Source organism: Meleagris gallopavo, chromosome 13 (genome assembly GCF_905368555.1).
Source record: "Meleagris gallopavo chromosome 13, MGAL_WU_HG_1.1, whole genome shotgun sequence".
Classification (NCBI taxonomy): domain Eukaryota; kingdom Metazoa; phylum Chordata; class Aves; order Galliformes; family Phasianidae; genus Meleagris; species Meleagris gallopavo.
The window spans coordinates 2,628,368-2,654,463 of record NC_139416.1 but is presented as its reverse complement, the minus strand read 5'-3'; the positions used below and the strand labels follow the sequence as shown (position 1 = coordinate 2,654,463).

Sequence of the window (26,096 nt, the reverse complement as noted above, 5' to 3'; positions counted from 1 at the left end):
GGTGACGCCTGCGGGGCGGGGCCGGCTGCGGCCGGGGCGGGGCGAGCCCTTTTCAGGCCGGGCCGGGCGGCGGGGCCGCACTCCGGCGGCGGCCCCGGCGGAGCGACGGGAGGGCAGCGGAGGCGGCCGCGTGGTTATGTGCTGGGGGCGATGGTGCCGCCGGCCGGCGCTAGGCTCCTCCCGCGCCCGGGAAGGAGCCCCGTCCTCGGCGTCCTGCTGCTGCTGCTCTGCTCCGGCGGTGGGTGCGTGCCGCGCCGCCGTCCCGCGGGGCCGCCCGTGGTGCTGGGTAAGAGCCGGGCGGGGGGCGGCGCGGGGCGGCCGCGGAGCGGGGCCGTGCCCGTGTTTGCGCCGCGGGGCGCGGCGGGCTCGGGAGGTGCCGGCCGCCCTGGTCCTGGGGAGCGCCGCTCCGGGGGGTCCGTGCGGAGCGGCGGCTGGAAACGACGGGCTTGGCTTGGCTCGGCGCGCTGCGCAGGCAACGAGTGTTACCGGCCTTGCTGCCGCCCGGGAACACGCGGTAGCTCCCAGCAAATACGCAGAACCTATCTGTCTGATAGGTCCTATGGAGTTAAATGTCAACTGCTCTCTGTGTCCACTGATAAGTGTCGTAAATAAATTTTAATTGTTTGAACAACTTGTCTGCTGAAGCTGTAGTCCCCAAGCGTTCCCACGTACTGCTCAGGTTCAGTCAGGTTCACTGATGTGAACGGTCAGTCCTGTGGCCATGTTCTGTATGCTCTGTGTTCTCCTTGCATGAATAACAGCGATGATAAAGAGGGGAAAAAAGGTAAGAAAATAGGAGAACATTAAGAATGCTGTTAACATTAAGCTCTGTTTGTATACAGTAGTATAGATTCTGTTGTTGACTGTTACTGCTGCTACCAACTTCTGTCAGGGAAGACTAACTGCTGACCAAGAATTCTTTAAAAGGCACTGTGTGTGTGCCAAGTGTGCTGGGTATGAGCTCACAGCTGTAGTAGATGGCTGAGAGAATGTAGACTTGGAAGAAGAAATCAGGAGAGGATTTCCGAGGAGGCTGGAGTTGAAATGTGAGCAGGAGTTCTCTGAGTGCTGTCCCTGAAGGCTGGAAGCAATCTTTTATCCCATCTCTGCTGCGTAATGCTGGGTTTAGCAATAAGCCTTGGTGCTTACTTTGGTGGCAAGCTTCTTCCTGACAGGTGAGAGTGTTTTTGTTGCTGATCCAATATTCAGCTCTAGCTATGAAGGGATCAAAGAAGATTTAGAAGCAACTGGGATAAGCGAATACTGAATATAGCAGCATGAAGTTACTACTGATGGATGAATTGTAAGCTTATACATTACTTAAGAGTGATTTTTAAAAGCAGTGACTGATCTACGTATTCATAAGAAATTCTGGTTAATGCTGTGTGGCTGAGTACAGATACATCAGTGAGTGGATTAAAAAAACAGATTTTCTTGCTCTTAAGAGTTGAGTTTTTATCACACAGTATATAACTTGCATCTTCTACTCCTCTGTGTCTTAAAATATGCTCTTCTCTGTTGTCTGGTACTGGCCTGTCCAGAAAGTGAAGATTCAGTATTTCCAACCACAATCATTTTTCAGACTTCTGTGTGTTTGGGGAGGGTAGGCACTCTTAGGCATTGACCTGCTATAATTTGCTATTGCGAAATGCCATGAAGTTTTTGATGCATATAAATTAATGTCTTTGTAAAAACAAACAAAAAAACACCTGCACCAGGAGCTTAGCTTCAATTGGACATGACATGGCAAGTGAAGGTCAAGCAAATAAAGGAGGAGAAGGAGTGACTGCCGGTCATGTTTCCATCTTGCTTCTAGTTTGCTTTTCATGACCTTTTCTTCACCTTTCTTGTGTCTGTGACATGTTATGTTGAGATAAGCTTTTTAGGAATTACTGTGATGAGGATGGTAGAAAGGTTTAAGAGAAATCATTTTTTAGGGAGGCATTCTAGGTGCTGTCTTAACAGAGGTGTTCGGGAGAGGGGTGAAATACACACATTGCACTAGAGTGCCAAATGCAGAGGAGGCTGAGGTACCTGCAGGCTGCATTATGTGGGCAGTACAGGCCTGAGGTGTTTCTGGAGTTGTTGTGAGGTGGGTATGTGGAGTTGATCCTCTCAATTTATCAGGCTGGCATCTAGACTCAGTTCTTCATATGCCTTCAGTTTTATGCGTGATTTGTAGTAAATGTGGTCTCATAATCTGAGTATTCCCTCTTGGTCTGCTTGGATGTTTTGAACTCCTTTAAGCAGAAAAAGGAGTTGAAATCTTATCGTACTCTGTGACAAGTTAGCCATCTGATCTTATGGACTAAAAGAAGGAAGGAATGCTTTTTAAAGGAATGTTGTTAAACCTAATGATTGTTTCATAAATAGTTTAGACCAGTGATGGTCATAAGACCCAGTGTAACTTGTTCTCAACATTTTCCTGTAATGACTCTGCTTGCAGCTGCAACCTGTGCTTACTCAAGTAATGGAAAAGGAAGTAGAGCCACAGCTTGTAAATATGGGGCACTGTTATTATATGGGTAATATTTTGCTCTCTAGGCAATATATAAAGAAACAAAACAAACACCTAGTGTCTATGAGCCTCTCTAATCCGAAAGCAGATAAGCTGCTTGAATATAACCCTTTAACAATTGGCTGTAGCTACTGAAATATTAGTTTCTGAATTGCCAACAGATCTCAGCTCTATATAGAGCTGTCTAACTAGCTGAAGTGAGCTTCTGTAAAATAGTTAAACCAAGCTAATAGCTCATTAGTGCTCTCCCTGCTTTCGTTGTGCAAAGTTACTGGTCATTTTGTAGAGTCATCTGTCTGCTACAGCACTAGAAAACTAGCCTGATGAGGAAGAAGTGAGCAATCTGCAGTTGAATTGCCTTAATGGAAAAGGAGCTGGCACGTGTGGAGGCATGTGGACAGCAGTGATGCTGTTTGCTTTGGGAAATGCTGGTCTGTGCACCATCAAATGGTGCCTTAGTACCAGGAGCTAATGTCTGCCGAGCATGCTTCTACATACAAAGGTAGAAAGAACGGGGACCAGAATGACATAAGTAGAAAGCAAAATACTGTAGGGCAATTGCTTGCTTTCTCTGAGAATTAAATAAAGCATCAAAGGTTATTCATATGGTAGTGGAATAGAGAATGAACATGATAAAAGTCAAAATCTTACTTCCAGAGTCTTGCCTAAAAGCTTTGTATTCAGGACAAGCTTGACTAAAACCTAAGCTGATAGTCTTAGAGTCCTTCCCTCAGATTTTTTTAGGGAAGGCAGGACTACTTAAAATACGCAGGGCTACTTAAAATACTGAATTGTTTTCATGCTTTCTCTGACTTTGTGTTCTTACAGGACAATGTGTTCATACTGGGAAATCTGAAAGAAACAAGATAACCTATCCAACACCTTGCTCTATTGACAGTATCAAGCTTAAAAAAAAAAAAACCTACAATCTTTGTACAATTGCTTTGAGAGACCTGCCTCATGTTTACACACTATTAGAATTAATCTTGCACTCTTCTTATCAGTTCAGTTATATACTTATCCCTCTTGTCTTCTAATAAGAAATTCCTGTATTCTGTGGCTGTTCTCACCTCGTTTTCTCACATAGTATGCAGTGATGGTAGATGGCTTATCTTATGTCTTATCAATTTTGGGGGCCGATAACCTGTCCTTATAAGATCAGCAGTGGATTCACTGAACTCTTTACCTTTTAGAGCTGACTCAACACAATTACTATATCAATGTTCTGATACCTTCTGCAAACAATTTGTTAGGTACTTGGCTAAAGTTTTCTAGAAAGATGCCTAAATGAAGTGTGTTAATAATTGATTTACATGCAAAAGAGGTTTGTCTGAATTCCTGCTGACTGCTAATTGAGGAGTGTGTGTTTGTGTGGTCAGCTGGCTGGATGTCAGCAGTGATTTAACTGTTTATGCCTCATGTGATCTCAGGTATCTAGAAGTATCATGTGAGATCGTTTGCTTTCTATTCCTAATTTTAAACACAAGCCTTTTCTACAGCACTATGTTGCTGACTCCATAAGCAAGTGAGATATTCAACCTAAAGAACAGCAGTCAGTATTTTGAATCAATTTTTAAGAAAATGTGGTTTGGTTTGGAGGAGGGCTAATATTTAGAACTAAATCTTGACAGTTATTTGAGGGAAGTTTTAACCTGTGAGAAATATTTGATAGTTGATTTTTATCCAAAGGAATTTGCACTTCAGATAAATGTAATAAAAATATACAGTGGATTCAGTGGATTATTTGCTCTACAGACAGTAGACTTGCTATTTTTCAGTTATTATACTGGTACTTCCTAGGTTTTTTAATTTTCCAGAGGAGTATTCAGGCAAGTTGTTTCCCAGATTGCAATTTGCTTATTGCTCTCTAATGGGAACTGTCAGTCAGTCATTAATTCTTCAGTAGGGGTATCAATGTATCCTAAAGCTAATTGTTTTAGTTTCTGAATTTGGAGAAGTTGTAGCCTCTTCTAGGCTTTCAAATCTGTGAATATGTTTTCTATAAAGCTTAAACAAAAATGCATTCCAGTAAGGCGATCTAGTAGTATTATTAGTGCAGTTGAGGCAAAGAAAAAAGCAACACAGAAATGAGACTTTGTGATACTGACGAACCCAGTTCACTTTAATGTATCAGGATGGGTTCTGTTGGGATTAGTCTTACTGAAAAATGGAATATGCAGAAAGTGATCATTAAATCTGATGGAAATGCTCAATATGAAACTGTTTTGTTTCCAAGTGTAGCAGTTCATTAGTTAACACATGCATTTCATAGTTGCAATTTAGGGAAGCAAGGGTGCTGAGAGATCTTTCCTTGGGTGCTTGATTTTTAACTTGTGATGCTGTATTTTGGAGGATTGAATATGGTAGTTATTTTGTAAATATATGGAGTTGGTCTACAGGCTTTAAAAAGTAAAACTCCTGTAATATTTTTCTAAGAAGACCTAAAAACCGTAGGTACTGGTAGATGTGAGGATGAAGAGAAAAAATGCTTTGCCCATGGGAATTTTGTGTGTATGGACTAAAAGCAGAGGGAAATGTTCTTTTCTAATGCTTGCAAATTCTATCACAAATTCAAAAAGGTGAGTCCTTGTCCTACAGAATTCATCTTCAGTGTGATCTTTTCTAACCTGTTACTTATCAAAAAGTGATTAAGTAGCTCTCTAGACAAAATGTAAATCATTAACACCCTTAAGTTGCATGGGATGAGGACTGAAGATCTTGCATGCTTGTTTACATAATTTGGAAAATCAAAACTTGTACTTTGTTCCCTATAGCTTCATCACAAATCCTTTTTAGCTTGCAGCATATATATTTGAAAATAACTCACCACTTGTGAGCACTGATTAGTAGCTTCACTGTCAATATGAAAACATGAACATGAAAAAGACATTGGTGTTAATATCTGCTTTATAAACAGATATCATAGCTTTACATGACACTTGAACTGAAGCATTATATCTTTGAGCAAGTAGAACTTCTCTTAGCTTTTGTTTAGCGTTATGTAGAAGTACCACTTCTGTTAACCAACTTCAGTTGTCATCCCCTGAGTTAAAAATTAGGATGTGATGTTTCTCCTTTTTTTTTTTTTGCTACGAATGCATGAATACAACCTCTTTCCTTGAAGCTTGAGGAGAAAATACGTTAACCAAGTTAAACTTGCAGTTAATCTAAAATCACTCCTGTAAGTCCAAGGGAGACTCTATACAGTTTCCTGCTTTCAATGTTCTTGTTTATAAATGTATATTTGTAATAATCTTCAGGGTTGGGAGCCTTCCTACTCCAAGCAGGTGTGCTTACAATTATTTAAGTGTTGTATTGAAACTTCATGTTCTTAAAACTCTAACATTACAGGTGCTTATCTAAACTTTTGAAATGTCTTTGCTGAACGAATTTGATTTTTACTGAAATGAGTATGAAATGAAATGAGTTCCAAGGTAAAACAAACAATCACCTGTATACCTCAATTGCATTGGAACTGAACACAAAATCAACCTGTTCTGTCCTTGGCAGGTCTGCTGCTGAAGCTGGTCAGCCATGAATGACTGATATAAATAGAATTACATTCCGTTCTTCCTGTAATTGAGAGTGCTGATACAGCAGCCAGAACAGGCACAAGATTGTGGAACAAGCTATTGACTTATAGTTCTATAAGCAGTAACTAAACAGCTTTTTCTGAGGTTACAAGACTGAACTTCAGTAAACTTCTTCTAGAGTGTGATGCAATGCTATAATCTCCCTTATTGTGCTTTCCAGTATATCAGTGTCCTTGAAATATGACCTAAAATAAACTGTGGTCAGCTACTGTAGCTTTTAACATTTCACTTAAGACTACAGAAATAAAAACACTAAAAACCTAATGAGAAAGTGGGGTAGGCAGTGAAGAAGTCCTGAGGTATATCTTCTGTGATGGGGAACAGCCTAGGAGGCTGATGTGGGAAGAGTCTGACTGTCACTCTCTGTTTAGCCCCAAGTTCTGTTCTTTTTCTGTTCTGCAATAAATACTTCTCTGAAACCGTATCTGGCTTTTCAGCTAAATCAGCTGTTCCACTGAAAGGTAGCATCTTTCTTAAAGCTCTTGGTTTAAGGGGTATAGAAGACTTAAATCACTTTGATTCAACTTAGCAAAGCGAGGGAAAAAAGCAATTGTATGGATGGGCCTGCATCTAAAAGCTTCAACAGCATGCAGTTGTGCACATGCAAAAAAAAAAAAGTGGGGGTGGGGAGGAGGAGCACCTTATAAGGTAGGGGAAGAGATCTGGGAGGGTGAAAACACTACAGTGCCCATCTCCTAATTCTTCCTACCACATAAACTTCTCAGTTACTGAAGCATCTTTGCCCTCCTGGTTCTTGAGGATGAGAAATGCTCCTAAAACTTCCTCATAAGTTTAGTCTGGATTTGGAAATAAGAATTTCAGGTCTGTATTTTCTGCTTAAAATAAGGGATGATAAAACTTAAAGGAACCTAGCATTTATCATATGCTAAATTAAAAACAATACGCTTGAGAGAAGGTGCAAATATAAGACCTTTCCTTCCAAGTACTCTTTCATCAATAATGCATTAAAAATATACAATATACACTGCTGCATCCAAACTGGAATGTAAGTGATAAATGTTGTATTTGGATTAGTATGCTAGCCAACAAAATTTTGTGTAATCGAAGTGTAATAAGAGGTGATAACTTCATGTAACTTTTTGTATCTACTTTGCTTTCGCTCTTGTGTCAAATTAATAGTTTGTAGGCATCTCTTGAAGTACAGAACAACAATCAGTTTTAGTACCCAGAAGAAAAAATATTTCAGAAATACTTTGTTTTAAAACATAGATAATTCTGGTAACAGCTGAGATGTTTTTCATGTCTATGTCTTAACCTGACCTGATCTTACACTATCTGTTCTTTGAAGCTGGGAACTATTGATCCAGGGTTATTTTACATAGGGGTTCCCCAGGTCATGCTTCTGAAAACTGAAATATCTTCAGTGGAAAATAAGAATGCAATACTTCCTTAGGTAGTTTTGTAACTGGATAAAAATATTATCTCTGAGCACTGCAATGCTGCATATGAGGACTGCAGTGATGCAATTTGTTACACTCTTACATTTTAGTGTCTTTCCATATTTTTCAGTTCCAGGGGACTTAGGTAATCAGTTGGAAGCAAAATTAGATAAACCATCAGTAGTGCACTATCTCTGCTCTAAGAAGACTGACAGTTACTTTACACTGTGGCTGAACTTAGAATTGCTCCTACCTGTCATCATTGACTGCTGGATTGACAATATCAGGTAAGACTGCAACTGTTGCTTTCTGCAGTTTTCTTCTTCCCTTAGACTGACATAGATAGTACACAGCTTCCACCTTAAAATTTCATATTCGAGATCAGTGAGAAGTGACTAGAGAGTTCTGCTGGGTAGACTGAACTGGAGGATGTGGCTTTTGCAACTGTGGTAGCTTGCCATCAGTGATGAAAATCAGATTCTTAGTTTCCTCCACCTCCCTCTGCTATCAGTTACCAGGTGTTGGTTTGGGCACTTAGCAGACTTCCGTAGGCTTATCTAAAAAGCAGAACATTTTCTGCTGCTTTGAGTTACTTAAGTTTTAATGAGGTAAGTGGGAAGGAGGTACAGTGGGTAGCTCAGAGGAGAGACTGGAGGAATGAGAACTTGTACTTCCCTTGGCAGTCATTAGAAAGTAATTTCCATAGGCAGCTGAGATGTGTGGAATCCTTTAGGTGCAGGTTAGAAATCTTTCCTTAATTATTTTGATATACAAATTGTCTGAGTAAAAGCTTCTGGACTATTTTATTGTAGAAATTGTAAATGTATTTAAAGACAACAAGAAATGTTTAGCCTGTGCAATTGAAAAACACTGCACCAGCATATTGTTCTTTTATTTGAATGTATTGAGCTTGATGGCAGTTTAATTTTAACATTTTAATTATGTGGTTATGGATTTGACAAACTCATAGCACACAAAAGGCACTGACGTGAGACTTAAGTCTTAAATCCCTTTGTTTTTTTTGGGGTGATAATGAAAATAACAGTATCAAATCACAACTATCAATTGAAAAACTCTTTTAATAATGAAATTAAATTGCTATAACTGTCTGTAGTATGGAAAGATAGTGTAGCAGTGCCTCCTGAAAAACAGTGTTTTGCTCCTTGTGGTCAACCAAAATCCCCTGCAACTCTCTTTTCTGGTTTATGGACAACCATATTGAGCATTCAAGGAAAGCAGAATGCGAAAAACAGAAATACTTCCAAGAGTAGTGCATGAACACATTCAAGAATGCAGCAACATGAATGTTTCAACAAAGTTGGAAACTCAGGAGTCAAAGCATGTTTCTGCCTGTGGTTAGAACTGATAAATATGAGTACTTGCTGGAGATCCCAGGCTGCATGCACTGAAGTACTAACTATGACATGAAAGGATGCATTTCTTTTATAAAGACATACAGCACAAATTGATCTAGAGGCTGCTTTTCCCCCTTAGTTTGTGTGTTTTGACATGTGTGCAAGTAATATTTTTGCAATAAGCAATTGTTTTTCTGGAATGGAAGGAAGGTAGTTTTACCACTAGAAACCTCTAAAAATAATCTCATGTTTCTCATTTTCCAATTTCAACTTTGTGAGGCTTCAAAGTAACTTTTGATCCTAGCTTTTCCTGAGTAATGCTATGTCTTGAGCAAATCTCTGCCTGTAGCTTTCTGAGTAACATAAACATATGGACCCAAATATATTTTGTAATATAAATAGAATGCCAAAGGGATGTCATTTGGTTTCTTGGCTGAAAATATTTTAGATTTTCCATGTTCCTTCTGTTAAAGGTAACATCTTGTAGCTTTCACAACTAGCTTTCATCACATGACTATGCATACAGGAAACTGATTCTATGTTGGTAATTAGTAGCAGCTTAGTGCTTTCTGTTGAAAGAATGAACAGATTGATCAAATAAAATAACCAAGGGCAGGGAGGAGGAAGATGGGGAAAGAATGGTAATTTAAAGATCTTCAAATCTGTGGGCTTCTGTAAAATAGATCTTAAGTTTTAAATTCCATTTCTCACAGCCTGCAGTTTGTGGGGAGGAAGGGTATGTAATAATACCTCTGCTTTACTCTGTGTGTGTGTGTGTGTGTGTGTGTGTGCGCGCGCGTGTGTGATGATTTGAGTATCAATTCAGATTGTAAGACCTCCATGTAGGGGTAAAAGCCAGTGCTCAGGAACTGCAGTTGCACTGATAAGGCATTAAAGCAACCAAAGTGCCCCAGACCTTCCATGTTCTTCCTATTTCAAGAGGATTTTTAAAATTCCTACAGCACACTCCATACCTCTGCTTCCTGAGATACTAGTTGTACTAATCAAGAAATTTCAAGGGCTTCCTTAGTACTTCATGGGATCAGTTTAAACATACGTGTCTATTTAAACATAAATGAATTATTTTTAAGTAGGGGACTTTATCTACTACCTGACTCTTTAGAGGTATGTTTTCTACTGCCTCACCTCCGTTTTTACACTCTTAACAACCTTCTCCATCCTGTGGCTTGATGCATAGTGAAATAGTGTAGAACTACACTAGTAGGTAGTTTGTACTGTTCTAAAACTGAAGTCCAGCCATAATACTATATGCCCTGTTTTACAAGGAAGATAATTCTTCAGCGTGCAAGGCATAAAAACTTAAAATTAAAATAGTTGTTTGTGTAACTGCTTAGCCATTAGAGTACTCTGTTTTCTTTTACTTCTTGGTAGTAGCACTTCAAGTTTTTGTTTCTGCACTCAGAATGTAAGGCCAAACACAGCTAAAAGCTGTCATGTGGTAATATGATGTTTCATGGTTTGTCTCTTCTCCTCTAGGCTGGTATATAACAGAACAAGCAAAGTAACAGAACCACCAGATGGAGTGGATATCAGAGTCCCAGGTTTTGGGCAGACATTTTCCTTGGAATTCCTTGATCCGAGTAAAAGGAGCGTTGGTATGTAGAAGCTGTATCTGAAATCTTTGTTACTTTAGGATTTTATGGTATGTCTTTTAATTTGAAATCACGTTTCTGTAGCTTAATTTGCATAATTGCATAATTTTGTTTGTAAGTAGCAATAGTTTTTTTTGTAGAAGAGTAGCATGTGGCTCACTTTGCTTTTCATTTGCTTTCTTTATTGGATGTCATTTTGTCTCTTAGTCTGATGAATTGAGACAGGAAAACTGCTCAGTCTTGTGTGAGGTTGAAGGCCTCTGGATGAAACTTGAAAGGCATCTTGAAGATGCTCTAGAAAATGAATAAAAAATCCTGTGACTTAAGCTTGACAAGCAAAATACCAAATACTAACACTGTTTCTGCTTAGTTTTGAGCAGTGTTATTTGGTGTCAAGTATGAGTTGAAGGATTTGGGTAAAAATAGGATCCTAGAGTGGCTTGACTTGGAAAGGACCTTAAGGAAAATCTAGTTCCAACTGCTCATCTCTTGTTGGTGTCAGAATATTTACATAGTTAAATTTGTGCTGAAAAATATTTCTGCATTATTTTGTTTGTAGGCTTTTTAGTGTTGCTTTTGCAGAAGTCATATTTCAGAAAATGCTGGTGACCTTGCCAGGAATTGTTAGCTGTGGTTGATGTAATTTAATAGCCAGCTATGTGCTGAGCTTCACTATAGAATGGGCCCTCTTGCACTGCATATATTTCTTTTCTTTAGAAGCAGCTTTTAAAAGGGCACTACTGTGTTTTGTGACCTGCACTTGATAATCCTTGTAAACAGAGTCATATTTAAAACTTGCTTCTATTTGTGTCAGGAACTACATAAACAATCAAGACTAACAAATGAGGCATTGTTCAAAATGTTAAAATGGCTGTGATAACAAACAAGATGTTTTGATGCTTCACTTCTTACGCTGTTACTAGATGCATTTTAATTCTGGTAATACTTGCATCCTATGTTTCAAAACATGTAATATGTAACATCTTAACAGATTCTTGCAGCCAGTCTGCAAGTGTTTCCCTTCTTTGCTACAGAAGCCTCCCATCTCAGTCCATCCAAACTGATGGCTAGAAAAAGGATTTTGAGTGGTTCCAGAATTTTGCCCTTCAATATACTTTGAGCTTTTGTTGTTCAATTCATTTGAATGTTGGCAAAATCAGGGATGATTTTTACAAATATATTATGTACCATAAATGAAATTCATCTGCAATCAATGAAAGCTATGACTCTATGGTAGTTATTTTAAACAGTTCAGTAGTCAGACATAGAAGGGGTATGTTTTTTTTTTTCCTCAGTAAAAATTGACAAGTTTTGTTGTGGATTAATAAGTCAGCCAGTTAAGAAGCTTTAATAGTTTTGGTAGACAGCATAACTCATTTTGCTTAATATGCAGGATCCTAGATTGTCAGATTCATAAGATCAGGACTTCAATATCTGTGTATATGGAATCAGATGTAATGCATCCAGGCCTCCTTTCGTAACACTAATATTTCACTGTTATGTTTCTTTTATCTGATGTCTCCAGGCAGTTACTTCTACATGCTGGTGCAGAGTTTAGTAGACTGGGGCTACAAACGTGATGAAGATGTAAGAGGAGCACCTTATGACTGGCGAAAGGCACCAAGTAAATAATGTCTTAATTGAACAAAACTTTCTTGACACTTCCAGTAAGCAGATAGTTTTGGGTCTCTTCCCCCATCCCAGCTATACAATTTTATTAAAACATCAATTTTTAGTTAGCTCTTGAGGACTGGGTATCCCTAGACCCACATAAAAGCTCTGTGGTATGATTTTTTTTTTGCTTTAAACAATTTGCTACTTAAGATTTGCCTAAAAAACCCAAACCAGTAAAACCTATAAAATTCTGTAAGAACACCCTCCACATACCTACTGTGCATCAGTAGCACAATCTCTAACCGTAGCATGTACCAGTTCCGCAGATAGAACTTCAGTGAGACCATAATTTTCCTGGTTCTAATGTTGCACCAGATCTAACAATTGCTGTGATTACATCCTGAGGAATAAATTATTTTGTCCTCAAAAGTGAGGAACACTTTCTACATTTTTCTAAACCTATCTTTATACAAGTATTAGAACCCTGTATTCTTCATCTCATTCTATTCCACAGGAGCACAAGTGATTTGTAGACTCTTCATACAGTTCGTGAGCTTGTACTAAAGAAATAATGTATCTATTACTAATGACAATATTCTAGTATCAAGTTTGCCCTGGCCCACAGAAATGAAGCATGTAGTCTTGGCATCCAGGAACACTGCTTGAAGAAAATCAATAATGCTGACTTTTGCTATTGATGTGACTACTTCAAAGTTATATTGCAGTTGTTACACTGAATTGGTATCTTATTACAGGACTACAGAAATGCATTTTATTGATTTTTTTTTCTTTATTCTTTACTTTTAAAGCTCATTTAATTATATGTAATAGAGATGATGTATATTGTGCCAGCAGGAATCTGCTGGAATTCTCCCTTAGAGTTAACCTTGCCTATAGAAATTGTCTAACATAAGCTGGTAACTGGTTTATGTACTCTTTATAATATCTAATAAGTTTTATTTCTGTTTTCCTTCAACTCAGAAGTCTTTCTGGACTTGTCAACTTCCTATCTTTTTTTAGGCAAAAAAAAAAAAAGCAGATCCTAAAGCATATGGATGGGTTTTTGTGGGAGAATATTAGCATTCTATCTGCATGGGATATTTCTGAGAAAAACTTGGACTTAAATTTATTTTTAAAGGTGGGAGAAATTGGAGTATCTTTTTCAAATATACTTGTTTCAGAGACGTAGGAAACAAATGAGATTTTAAAGACTCACCCTTTCATAAACTAATGATGTAAAGAAGCATCGGTTTTTGTTTTTTTTTTTGAATCTTCAGAATATAACGTTGTAAAGAATTGTGTTGAAGGACAACACTGACCATTAGTGATTATAACCATGTAATGTGTATTTCTCATTTAGATGAGAATGGAGATTATTTTGTGGCCCTTCGCAAGATGATAGAGTTAATGTATGAGCAGTATGGAAGTCCTGTTGTCTTAATTGCCCACAGCATGGGTAATATGTATACCCTGTACTTCCTCAATCATCAGACTCAGGAATGGAAAGACAAATACATAAAAGACTACGTGTCATTAGGTGCTCCATGGGGAGGAGTGGCCAAAACTCTCCGTGTGCTGGCTTCAGGTAGGTAATGTGAGGGTTTGCAATATATTTTCTTAATAGTGCAAGATACTAAATATGGATGATACTAGAAGTGGAGGATGAAAGTTGAAGGTAATATGAAGTTAAAAATAGTATTCTTTAAGTGATCGTGCCTTAAGCTTTCAAGTCCCTTAACCTGACTGTCTGTCTTGGACAAGAATGGAATTGGACAAAGCCTTAACATCCTCTAATGATGAGCTGTGTGCTTCCTCTTGATCTCTCCTAACTTCTTTACAGCAGATGACACAAGCTGCTGTTTGGCCTGGTGCCTTCTATTTCTGTCACTTCTGCCTTCAGCATGATTGTTCTCTGTTCAGTATTGCTTAGCCAACACAAACAGCAGATCATTCAGTAGTTCCCTTTGATTAAATATCACACAGCTGCTGAATATAAAGGGAAACTTGTAGATGCAATGATGAAGTGGTGTGCTGCCCACAGCACAGATGCCTGCTGAAGTTCAAGGTTTGCAGAAAAAGGAAATGAATCTGAGATCTTACATTTAGAATGCTGGATATTCCTTTGACTTTAATAGGAAAAGTATGTTCTACCAAGCAACTCTAATAACAGAAACTTGCTTACCATGTAATGTAGATCATGCAATACCATATTTATTTCATGGCAAAACAGTATGTTTTGTGCTTTGGCATTTAAATTCTGTTGTCTAATTTCTGATTTGCTTTTGATTTATTAGCTTTGGTTATCAGCCTTCCCAAACAAAGCTGAAATCAGGTACTGGACTTCATCAAAATGCAGAGCACGTGGCAGTTGCCAGCCATGCATGGACAGATCAAAAGAATGCTTTGCTTAGCAAAGGAATTTGATTCTGAATAGCAGTGCACAACTCAGTTAACGCAAAACCCAAAAACTTAAACTGGGCATTTGTACAGACTTATCCATTATTAATTCAATTGCAGTGGCACTGTAAAAACTGGTTTACCTTTTCTGTAGCATACAGACTTGTCAGATAAAGCCTGTGGGAAATGGCAGGAAGTAAAACTCCAAAAGGCTACACAAAATTTCAGTCTGATTTCTTTTGGATTCATAGTTTATCCATTATGAGTTTCATCCAAGGTGGCTAGTTATGCAAATATGTAATGAATAGTTAGACTTAAGGTAAAATGTAATCTCTTAATCTGCTTGTCTGTGGTATTACTCCAGATTCTATCTTGCTGCAGATACCCTACTTTTTTTAGAACTTGTTTTTTTATGAAAACATGCAAATATGTTTGCTAACTTTGAGTGTGCACAGCTAGGTATTTATACAGCACGGTAATGTGAAACAAACTTAGAATGTTCTTCCTTTTTGCTGTGCTCTTGAATTTCATCTTTAGCCATTTGTCAGGATTATGCTTGTAATATCTCCATGTAGTCCTTCTAAAAATGGTAGTGAAGACTAAACTGTACTTCAGGTCTTCTTGCTGAACCAACAGTGCCACCTTATGGAGTTGAAAATACATACTTTGGTGCTATTTCAGGAACAGTGGTTTTGGTTTTGAGACTTTTGAGTTTTTCTAATATAGTTGATTTGTATTACTACCTGTTGCAACCTCCTGGACCTAATAATGAAATAATCTGATTCAATTTCAGCTGGTAAATGAATTGAAGAGCGTCAGCAATTGTGATTATGGAGAATAAGTCTGATCAGCCAGTCACTATGAAGAACTCTGTCAGTCTTAAGTAATTCCATAATCACTATATATGCTATGTATTAAATGGCTTTGTCTCTTATGGAGAAAGACAAGAGGAATAGTTACAACATGAAGGAACTTGGATATAAATTATAACTTATTCACTAACTGCCAAGGAAAATATACAGTCTTCATATCTACAGAATATCTTGTTCTTCATTTTTTTGGTCAAACAGTTGTGTTAAGTCTAAACTGTCTAATTGTTCAACTTTGTTCGAGGTATATGGTAATAGACATTTATTGTTCATAAAGTTTAGCTCTCTAAATTTAGATTTAAAAAGTCTTAAAGCTTGACCAGGTGAAAACTTTTCTCAAACATAGTAGTTACTAACAGGGCTTTGAAGAACTGTTGTTTTCCAAGTGAAGATAAAGTTCAGATTACCAGAGTTGCTAGAAAACAGTAGTGCTACAGTATTACAGAAAACCTATATTCTGAGAAATACAAGTGTTTCAGCAGTCTTGAAATGCTGACTGGAATGGAAGATGCTGGTATCAGTGGTACCCCTTGGTCTCTCACAGATGCTAAGTAGTATCAACTCATTGACTCCATGCTAGGCAAGGAGACTGAACTAGTTGTAGAACACAGAATTATTACACAATAGTAGAAAGCACAGACAATAATTACTGCTTTAAATACTGCAAGAATCTCCTGTTTTCCTTCATCTGTAGACATGTCTTGGTAGATCTCTTTACAGAGGGAGTACGTGTTAAAATGCTTTGCACCAAGTGATAGAAAAAAAATTACTGTATGGTTAATAGCTATTCTGAATGAAAAAAAATTACTGTATGGTTAATAGCTATTCTGAATGAAATACTACTCTGCTTGTTTTGAATGTGCAAACTTAGAAATGTTCAGCCTACAAGATCTCTTCAAGAGTTATTACATGTCTAAGAATAGTAATATTTCTTTTCTTTCAGTGAAACCATGGTCTAGGTACAGAATTGTTATAAAACATACTTCTAGAATAACATTTAAAATAAAACTTGCAAATGATGGAATTCCTAAGAAATGCTGATTTCTTACTTGACCAGGAAGTATTTTGTCCTTTCTAGATGGGTCTATAAGAATGGAAGCAATACTCTTAGTTTGTCGTCAGGCATTCATCCATTAAGTTTTACGTAAATTTGTAAGTTTACTTCTTTGCAGAAGATGATCACTAAGGTGGTCATAAAGAGGAACTTCTCAAACTTCCACTGTAAGCAAAAAGAATAATTACTCATGTTGTCACTGGGTGGTACTAATTGCTGCTGGTCACAAGATCCATGCATTGTTTTGTGTATAATAAAAATTCTTCTTTTTTTTTAAGGTGACAACAACAGAATACCAGTCATCAGTTCACTCAAAATTCGAGACCAGCAGAGATCAGCTGTTTCCACAAATTGGATGCTCCCCTACAACTACACATGGCCTCCAGATAAGGTCTTTGTAAGCACACCTACAGCAAACTACACCTTACGAGACTACAGAAAATTCTACAGGGACATTGACTTTGAAGATGGCTGGCTCATGAGACAAGACACTGAACCCTTGGTCTACCAGATGATACCACCTGGTGTACGCATACACTGTCTTTATGGTACTGGTGTGGAAACACCTGATTCCTTCCATTATGAGAGCTTTCCTGACAAAGAGCCCAAGATTATTTACAGTGATGGGGATGGTACAGTGAACTTACAGAGTGCCTTGCAGTGTCAAAAATGGGTGGACATGCAGAAACAGGAAGTGGTGGTATTTGAGCTTTCAGGAAATGAACACATTCAAATGCTATCCAATGATACTACTATTTCATATGTGAAAAAGCTGCTTTTTAATTTGTGATATGTTGTTGACAGTTGTTTTCTTCACCTGTGATGCCTTCCCTTAAATATGGGAGAATGCCTTTTGATCTGTTGATACTTAGATATTTGAATTATTTATTTTGTTTTTTTTTTTTTTAAACTATGTTCAAGGATTTGGTTGGTGTCCTAAATAGTTGTTTGTCTCTGATTTGTGTTCATGAAGTTTCATAGTATTTTCATACTGGGGAAACTTGGTCAAATATGCGTTTTGTTGCCTCCAGTGTTGTCCAGTATTCATACAGACTTTCATTTGGAGACTGTGCAGCCCCATGCATGTCCTTTATAATTTTCTTTTGATCTTTGAAGGGTTTGGAGTGGGAGGGCTGGGAAGCATTACAATATCACTCCCATAAAACAAGGGAAGGATATTAACAATTTGGGAAGTCCATACACATTCTTCCCAAAGGGTCTTGTGTATTCTGATCCCACAGCCCATTAACTTAATTTGTAAATGTATGTATCTACTAGGTAAAATGGATGTGAGGTCTGTCTGGTACTGTACTATCTTTTTGTCATATCCACCCTTGCTTTTGTTATGGTTTTTAGGGGGGGACAATGATGTCTGAATTATTTTAAGCTTATTTTAGGTACCTTATATCTTAAAAAAAAAAAAAAAAAAAAAGCAAAAAAGGCTTGCTTGTTGACATTGAAAGCCTGATGACTTAATCTGGAGCCTAAGGGATTTTCACACTGTTTTATTTTCCATGAGGGGAAGAAGCTGAACTGTGGTTAATGCTTTGCTGTGTGGAGTAGCATATAAATTAAAGCTAATAGAATTGAATACTGGCAAACAATGCATACAGTGCAGGATTGCAATTCTGGGTGAAAAATGATCATCTGTAGTAGAAATGGATGGTGAGTATTCATGAAAAATGAAGTGACCTTCCTGAACTGGGGCAGGGAGTGGAAACCAGTGTAATTCAGTATGAAATATAAACCTCATTCTCAGTCAAATAATTAACCTCTAGTTCAATTACTGGCCAAGTAGTGATTGCATTTTCAGGAAGTTGGGATACACTGTTCCTTAAATGTGTAGATAATCGAATGTGTAACTGTTAAATTCCTACAGTACTGTTTTCAGTGTTTAGAAAAACACTTTTCAGCTTTGGACTCCACAGAACTTATAGCCTAAGGGCCATGGCATGTACAACTGTGGGAGAAATAATTTCACTGAAAGATTCTCTTTTGCTTGCTTCAAAACTAGTCATACAGTTAGATTGCACCTTTTCAGAAAAGAACTTTCAATGCTTTCAAAATGCTAGGTCCTCCAGGAAAAATGGCTTAATTCCAGAAATACTGAGAATTCATTACTTAAGGAACTGATGTTCTCTGAAAGGTAAAACTATAACTATTTTGGTAAAATCCTTGCTGCCATCACATGTAAGACTAAGGTACTTTTAAATGACAGGTTTGAACTCCTATTGTAAATTGCAAATACTTTTGGCACAGGAAGTAGCCTTAAAGCTTTAAATTGTAATTCAGACATCATTTGTAAATCTAAAAAAAAAAAAAAAAAATTCAAGCTGGAGTCCTAGATAAGCTAAGTATCTTCCTAGGTTTGTAATTGCTTATTTAGCTTTGCTTTCTCCCTGCATCTTGTAACTGAGGATGAAGATGCATTTTCCTGATGTTTTAAAAAGGAATTGTTTGACATGTCATCAGTTGCCCAGTTCAGCACCTATATTGTCTACACTTTCCTAGAGAATAACTGTGCTGTCCCAAGCCACTTGTAACTGGTTACTGCTGAAATGAAGAGGGTTGCAGGGAAAGCACACAAGTCCTTTACTCAAGTGTTCTATGATGTGCAGGGCTGTTAGCTGTGTGTTCCAAGACTGCTCAAAGACAAAGCTCTTCCTGTGGTCTGACTCTATTTTTTTTTTTTTTACTAAATTGCTACACTACTGGCTTGCAACAGAAAGAAATTACTGACAACAGCCTTTCAATAATCTTTCTTGCTGAAAGAGAATGCCTGTCAATAAGCACTCAAATGAGTAGAGCTGAAAGCTTAATTGGAGGCCACCAACATGGGCATAAAGGGCTGAAAGATGAGAAGAGCGTAAGCAAACAGTTATTAACCTGATCTGGAGAATGTTTCTGAGCTTCATTTAGATCCTTACCATTTTAGTCAGTCACATTCTCAGTCACAGACAATGAGTTTAGCATGAAGATCCAAAACAGGTCGTTCCAAAAGAGTCTTTTTAAAACTTTTAATATTTTTGGGGGGGCACAGAAAGAAACATTCTTTTCTAATTTGGGGAATCTTGTGCTGATCAGATACCTACATCTTTTTACCTGAAGGCTCATGAACAATTAATCTATATTTATCCTTACCTGTCTATGAGGAGATAAGTCTGATAGTCTGTTTATTTAAACTTGTCTGTTATCCTGGTACAAAGAAAGTTTTTTTTTTTTTCAGGTCTCGGTTTTGTCTTTTATTGTTTGTTACTATAAAACTACATTGTCTGAGAATGTGTATGTGTTAGTGCAAACCAGTGCTTCTGGTAAGAGTCTGACCTGATAATTCCACAGACTATAGTTTTGTTTTACATCCACAACTTGAGATTTTTTTCTACTAGACTATCTTCAACCTCTTCATTTTCAATTTCTTGCATACTAGGATGGAGCTCCCCTTGTAAAGCGAATACAGCAAGTAAGTTACATTATTCTGGTTGCTGAAACTGAACCACTCTGCCCTTTGAGAAGTGCTGACCAGGTAACTGAGGCATTCCTCTAAAAGGCAAGAGCATTTAGCATTACTTCACAGGCCTGCCAGAGCCATATGTGCTTAAGCATTATAGACTCTCGTAGGAAGTTAGTGTTCTGATGCCTTATATCTTTAAGCAAATAGGGACATGCGCCAATTACTCACAAGGAGTAACTTGGCTGCTCTGCCATGATGCACAGTTGACATCTTTAAATTTACTGATGTTTTTGTACTTAACACATGTGGATCATATCTCTCTTTCGAAAACTTTCACTTGGTTTTATTCTTCCAGAATGTTCTTGGACATTTGGACCAAATGTGTTTCACTTTGACTAAACATACAGAAAACGCTGAAGGGGCTTTTATCCTAATACTTCTGAAGAGGCTCAGTCACTATGTGATTCTGTTTAAAAATAGAAGGCTTCAATAACTAGCAATAATTGCAAAGGACTTGCAGACCAAAGGAAGGAATGTTTGGTATTAAGGTAGTTCTTGGAACACAGTGTGTTCAAGGCCCTCTTAAATTCAGGGAATGTTTGGCAAAGACTTTGCTGCTCTACATTTAACAGTATTTTGTATGAAACGTATATTCTGAGACCTAGCATTTTATATGCCCTTTTTGTGTATGGATGCGGTCAATAGATTTTTGAATATTTTACTGTCATACTTTGATAACATAATAAAGTTGATCTAACAGAACTTCCTATGTTGTAATTGGTGTCTTGCCCCTCAGATGCAATGTCAGCTTAGGAATCCCTGGGTAAGAAAACTGAGGAGTCTCATTTTCTCACACTTGTTTCTTAGTTCATTACTCAAATGAATCTAGTGTCTTTAGATGTTATTCCCTTCCCCTACACTACAAACTCTCCTGTTCATGAAACTATGAGGCTGAGATAATTCATTTTTTATTTTCTTTGCTGCTTGTTCTGTATGCAGAAAATATTCTCAGAATGCTCCATGCTTGTGTACAGGTAATCATTTTGAAGCTGGAGTATTTAATTCCTGATTCAACGTTCTTCAGGCAAAGTAAACTGCAATATGAGCTGAGGAAATCAAAGATTCATATACAATATTTTACTCAATTTACTCAAAATACTGCTGTTCAGATTACCTTAATTGTTTGCTAATGTTAAGGCTGCTTTGCTTTTGTACCTAAACAGAGTCTCCCAATACTACCATCCCTTCCTTTTTGTGGAACTGGTGACCACTAGTTCTGTGTGAAATGATCTGACAAGGCCCATTCATTTTAGGCTTTAGGGTTAATTTCCAAGCAGTTGAATTTCTTCTCCCAGGGCCAGCAGATGTGGAAGCAAGAAACAAACAGTGCTATCACACCAGTACTCCTAGAACTTTTGCAGGTTGTAGTTAGTGTTACCAGTTCAAGCCCATCTTACCACTTAAAGTACTGTTTGTACTTTGTGAGCACTTAAAGGTGTTTGAAGATGAGTGCTGCTCTCAGCTACGTGCTCAGAATGTGATCATTTGTTATTTTTAGAACACTGAGTACAGGAGTAAGTTTTTAAATTTAGTTTTTAACCCAAGAATACATGGCGTATTACAAGTACTTGTTTTATGCTTTGAGCAGATTCTGACCATCAGTTTTACTTTTCCTGCCATCTGTTCATCAAGGCTACACTAACTCAGTGTTTGCACTGTTCTTCAGAACACTAGTATATTCGAACATTCAAAAATCACGAATTCCTCAACTCTTCCAATTGTATGAAGTTATGAAGCTTGCTTGCAAAGACTGCATTTGCAGCAAAAGAAAATGGTATTCCCAGGGGGTAATGGCTTTTGAGCTCTTCGTTCATGTAAGGCTTTTGTTTTACTGTAAGGGCTTAGAATAGATTTTAGTTTGGGGGGAAGGAACTATCACTCAGTGATAGCATGATTATGAGGCTATAACTGCTTCATCAGATTCCCATGGAAATTTTTAGAGAACACACTTCAATTCTGTGTGGAAATAACTGGGATTAGAATTCAGACATCAGCAACAGTATATAGAATTGCAGCATCTGGTGCTTGTGTTAAAATTGTATGCCAAGGATTCTTAATGCCATAAAAATCAGTGTTAATTTCTCTTTTGGGAATGAATAACAAGATTTCAAGTACGTTTCTGTTAAGGTGAACAGAATGCCGTTTTTAGTAAACTTTTGCTCTGGTGTTGTGGTTTAAGTATACCTCTAGAGGGAGCAGTATCTCCACAAATGTTTACTGGAGCATCCTGGCAAGCAGTGGTGAAGCTTGGTCGTGCTAGTGAAAGGTAAGGAGAAAATGTTCATTGTTGACAGAACCAAGGGAAGTTATCATCTGACCTTAATCTAATATATTTTACTGAGAAATACACAGTACTTTATATTTTAACTTCTGTTTCTCTATTCTCTATTAGAAAAAGATGATAGGGGAGTATGCATGAAGCTTTCCAAGTACTGGAAGGTGCAAGCAAGTCTGAAATGCTTCCTGTCCCTCAGAAATCTTTCCTACACTGAAACAAAACTTCAATTCCTGGGGAACTGAATTAAGAGCTTAGTTTCTTCTGAGATTAGCAGTTTCTTCTGACACTTGCCCTGCATGTAAGTCAGCTTCACTAGTAAAATACCATCACGGAAAAGAGTTGTTTACAGCCCTGCATTTGTTGCTTTTTAGAAGTCAATAGCATTTGAGATTTCTGCTACTCACTGATATAACAAGGCATTAATAGTAGCTGTAGTGTATATTTCAAATCTATAGTGTTTTTTACTTATTTTAAAGACTTGTGTTTGAGCATCTAGAACTGAGGAATGTACTATTCCAAAATGAATGTCATGTAATTTTCTAAATGTAGTTGGGAGCTGGAAGATGGGAGAATTCATGAATATGAATTGGTTAATGATTAACTTGGTTCAGATACACTGTGATTTTTCTTGCAGATCTTTTAATGCATTTTGGTTTACAGCTTTGCTGTGCAGATGGGCTGGTTTAAAGAACCTTAGAAGAGTTTGGACTTGACAGTATTTACTATACTATAATTTACTATAATATTTCACTAGTTTACTATACTTTGGGGCAGCTTCCTGGTAGATCTGTGGGTGAATTACTGTGAAATGAAATCATGAATCAGCCTGGGGAATATGTCATGAAACATAGAGAAGTTCAAATTTTCCAGTTATTCTGGACTCCTCCTGATTTACGCTTTTGTCTCTGCAAATTTAAGGGTGACGTGCATACATTTATGATGAATATTAAAAGCATGGTAGAGGGCAATAGTACAAAGTTTGGTAATGTTGAAGGGCTTACATGTTAATTTCACCTGAGAAATTCAGGGTCACACTGAAAAGTAGATTTGAAATTCACAAAATGTTTCCTATCCTTGAGCACTTGTCCATATGTAGATCTTGCTTTTAGAGGAACTTTAAGTAGTTAGGCTGGCATTGTTCTATCGAGATGTGAAAAGCAAGCCCCTTCAGGTTGATTCAAACTGAATGAAAGAAAGGCATGAATTTTGTCCACTCCCTTCTACACACTCATTAAATAACAAGTGTGTCATTTAACATGTGATTCACCAACAACAGAGCATACAGCTACACTACTGAATTTTTAAGATCTTGTCATTTGGGCATGTGCTTCCCTAACATATATTCCTTTCAAACAACTAGATGGAGTTGTATATATACTCAGCATACAGTACTGCAAAGTATAAAAGAGAGCATATATTAAAAAACAACCTAATAACACTGCTGGATCTGTTTTATTACTCTCCTGCTGAAAAACAGACAGATCTAAATACCTTAAGATTTTCACTTTATTTGTAGTCACTGACTCATACCTAACAGCATTTCTGGGAGGGCAGAACTGACAATGCAATTGACCATGGCAATACAGTTGACCAAACTGTAATTGACATATATAACTAAAAATGTCACTTCATGTGAGTAAAGTATCTGTAATCATCAAGCCAGAAGTCAAATTCAGCTGCATGAAAAGCCTACAGGCTAGGTATTTTCATCACTATTATTAAAACTGCTGTATCTGAGTTGGTCAAACAATGATTGTAGTATAGGTCTCAGCAGTCTAAACAAGCTGAGCCAAGAAGACTGTTATTCTATCTTAGCTGTGATAACACTCTTTATACCTATATAAAAAAACATAAGATAGAAGAAATCTCATTAAATACTTAAAATTAGCCCAGATGAGAAGACAATTTTTCTGCAAGTGACTTGGCAGCTTTTTTCTTTTCATGAACAGCATCAAGATATGGCAGGAGAGCCAATGCTATTTATTATGCACATTTCAACAAATAGCTGTCATCCTAGATAAGTAACAACAGTTCTTGTTTTAAAGCACATGATGCAACTAAACTGAGGTGGGTTTTTTTGTTGTTGTTGTTTGTTTCTTTTTTACAGCATCTCTGTGTACATGTGTATCCAAATCTGTCTCTGCATGTGCAGTGGAAATGCTAAGTCGTGGCCTGAAATAGTGATTGAACACCTACCTGATGGGAAGGCAGGGCCAACCCAAGGCAGCTCAGGTGCAAGCAATGTACCTGAATGATCAGAAGGGATGGAGCCAGGATCCACCCCTTCCCAGACCTCATTTAAGGGCTGGCAGTGGAGCTGAGAGTATCTTGCTGAAGATCCCTGCATACTTGAGGGCCTTCTAAGGTAAGCAGCTTTTTTCCTTTGTTTTTGTGATCATGGCTGCTGTTTGGGCTTGTCCTCATTTGCTGCAGGCAAAGGCCTTGCCACACTGCCTTTATTGCTGTACTTTTCCATTACATTACAGCATTACAACATGATGTTTTGGAAAGGGTATTAATTTGTTGAGATGACAGCATTTTCTATACCTTACTGAGGCTTCTTTCTACAGAAAACTACAAGTTTTTTTGTTTTTTTTTTTTCCCCCATTCTTGGCCTAGGGAATGGGTAGGACTTCTTGAACTTCTTAAATCCTTGGTTCTCCAGCCTTTGAATGCAGATTTCATAATTCAGTTTAAAAAATCTTGTCTTTGGCAGATGCTATTCTTAAGCTTTGATGGTTCTGTCCTGTCCAGATGGACAAGAGTCAAAGGTGCTTGTCCCATCTCAATGGATGTTTTTCCAAGGCTGTTTCGTGTTTCAACCACACTGCTGGCATATCTACTAGTAATTGCTACCTTCTACTTATGTTAATGTTAGAGACTGAATTCCCATGTGCTTTAGTTTTAGTGATTTTAAAAATCCCGCAACAAAGCGTTTCAATTTTCTCGCATTTTGGTGCTTTTTTTTACTAGCTGTTTCCTTGAATCGTATTCTGCTTACAGTTTTGAGTCACTGAAATGCTCCCCTCTAAAAAAGCAATGCTGCTGTAGTTCAAGTGATTTATTTCTTTTAGCTGCTACCTGGAGTTTGCTTTGAGGTGACAGATGTATAAATGTGTGTGGATAGTAATGGAAGAAGAAGGCAGGCTGCTCAGTTGCTGTGAAGCCATAAACTGCAGAACCAGCAAGACTGGCAGCCACACTTGAAACAGATTTAAGGTGTCTGATATATTTCTTAATACCTCGCTTGAAGAAATAGTGGGAGGTACCTCAAGTGTGCAAATAAAACTAGTGACAGTCCAACAGAATTAGTATCTCCTTTGTTCTAATGTAAATGGAGACTAGTAGATGTCTTTTTCATTGAGATAATGACCCCAGCAGAGTAAAGATGACAGCAGAATCTGAAAATAGATCTGGGAGACAAGGCTAGTAAGGGACCTCTTCCTATCCACATGATAGTTCCATGGTCCAAATATGCACAAAACAAAAATATGTACCAATAGGTCACAAGACATGGACTGGTTACCTCTGTTTTACACAATTCAGGTCTTTGTAAGTATCTTTGGAAAGAGAAATTGTATATGTGGAGCGTTCAAGAGGTTTGAGTGAGGGCAAAATAATAAAGCAAATAATGTCAATCTCTCTAGGTGAGATCCCCACTTCAGTTGTACATGCTTAGGTCTTGTAGTATCTCTACAAGTTGCACGGAAGCGCAGGGAAGCACTGCTGTTCCTATCTGACACAAAGACACAGATAACTTGCTCAAATTCATCTAGCCAGAATCTAATTGTGTTCTTTTAACTCCAAAGTTAGTGTCTTCTCACTGAACCAGTTCTGGCCTACAGAACAAATAATCTGCTAGAGAGTAAGGGCAAAGCTAGTATGCTCTGCTTT

At 37.8% G+C, this 26,096-nt stretch overlaps 1 protein-coding gene and 1 long non-coding RNA gene across 3 annotated transcripts in view; one reads left to right on the top strand and one right to left on the bottom strand.

Annotated features, from left to right (window-relative positions):
- The first annotated feature begins 6 nt into the window (after positions 1-6).
- PLA2G15 (phospholipase A2 group XV) lies at positions 7-20,626 on the top strand. Its single transcript, XM_085234631.1, has 6 exons — positions 7-286; positions 7,642-7,798; positions 10,364-10,482; positions 12,005-12,103; positions 13,454-13,678; positions 16,692-20,626. The coding sequence occupies exons 1-6, from the start codon at positions 151-153 to the stop codon at positions 17,201-17,203; spliced, it is 1,248 nt and encodes a 415-aa protein (XP_085090757.1). The 5' UTR covers positions 7-150; the 3' UTR covers positions 17,204-20,626.
- The window catches only part of LOC146543465 (uncharacterized), a 177,871-nt gene continuing 152,237 nt past the window's right edge, over positions 463-26,096 (bottom strand). For both annotated transcript variants that reach the window (XR_014886037.1, XR_014886036.1), the window contains exon 5: positions 463-1,215. This is a non-coding gene — a long non-coding RNA (uncharacterized LOC146543465). The remainder of the gene's footprint in view (positions 1,216-26,096) is intronic.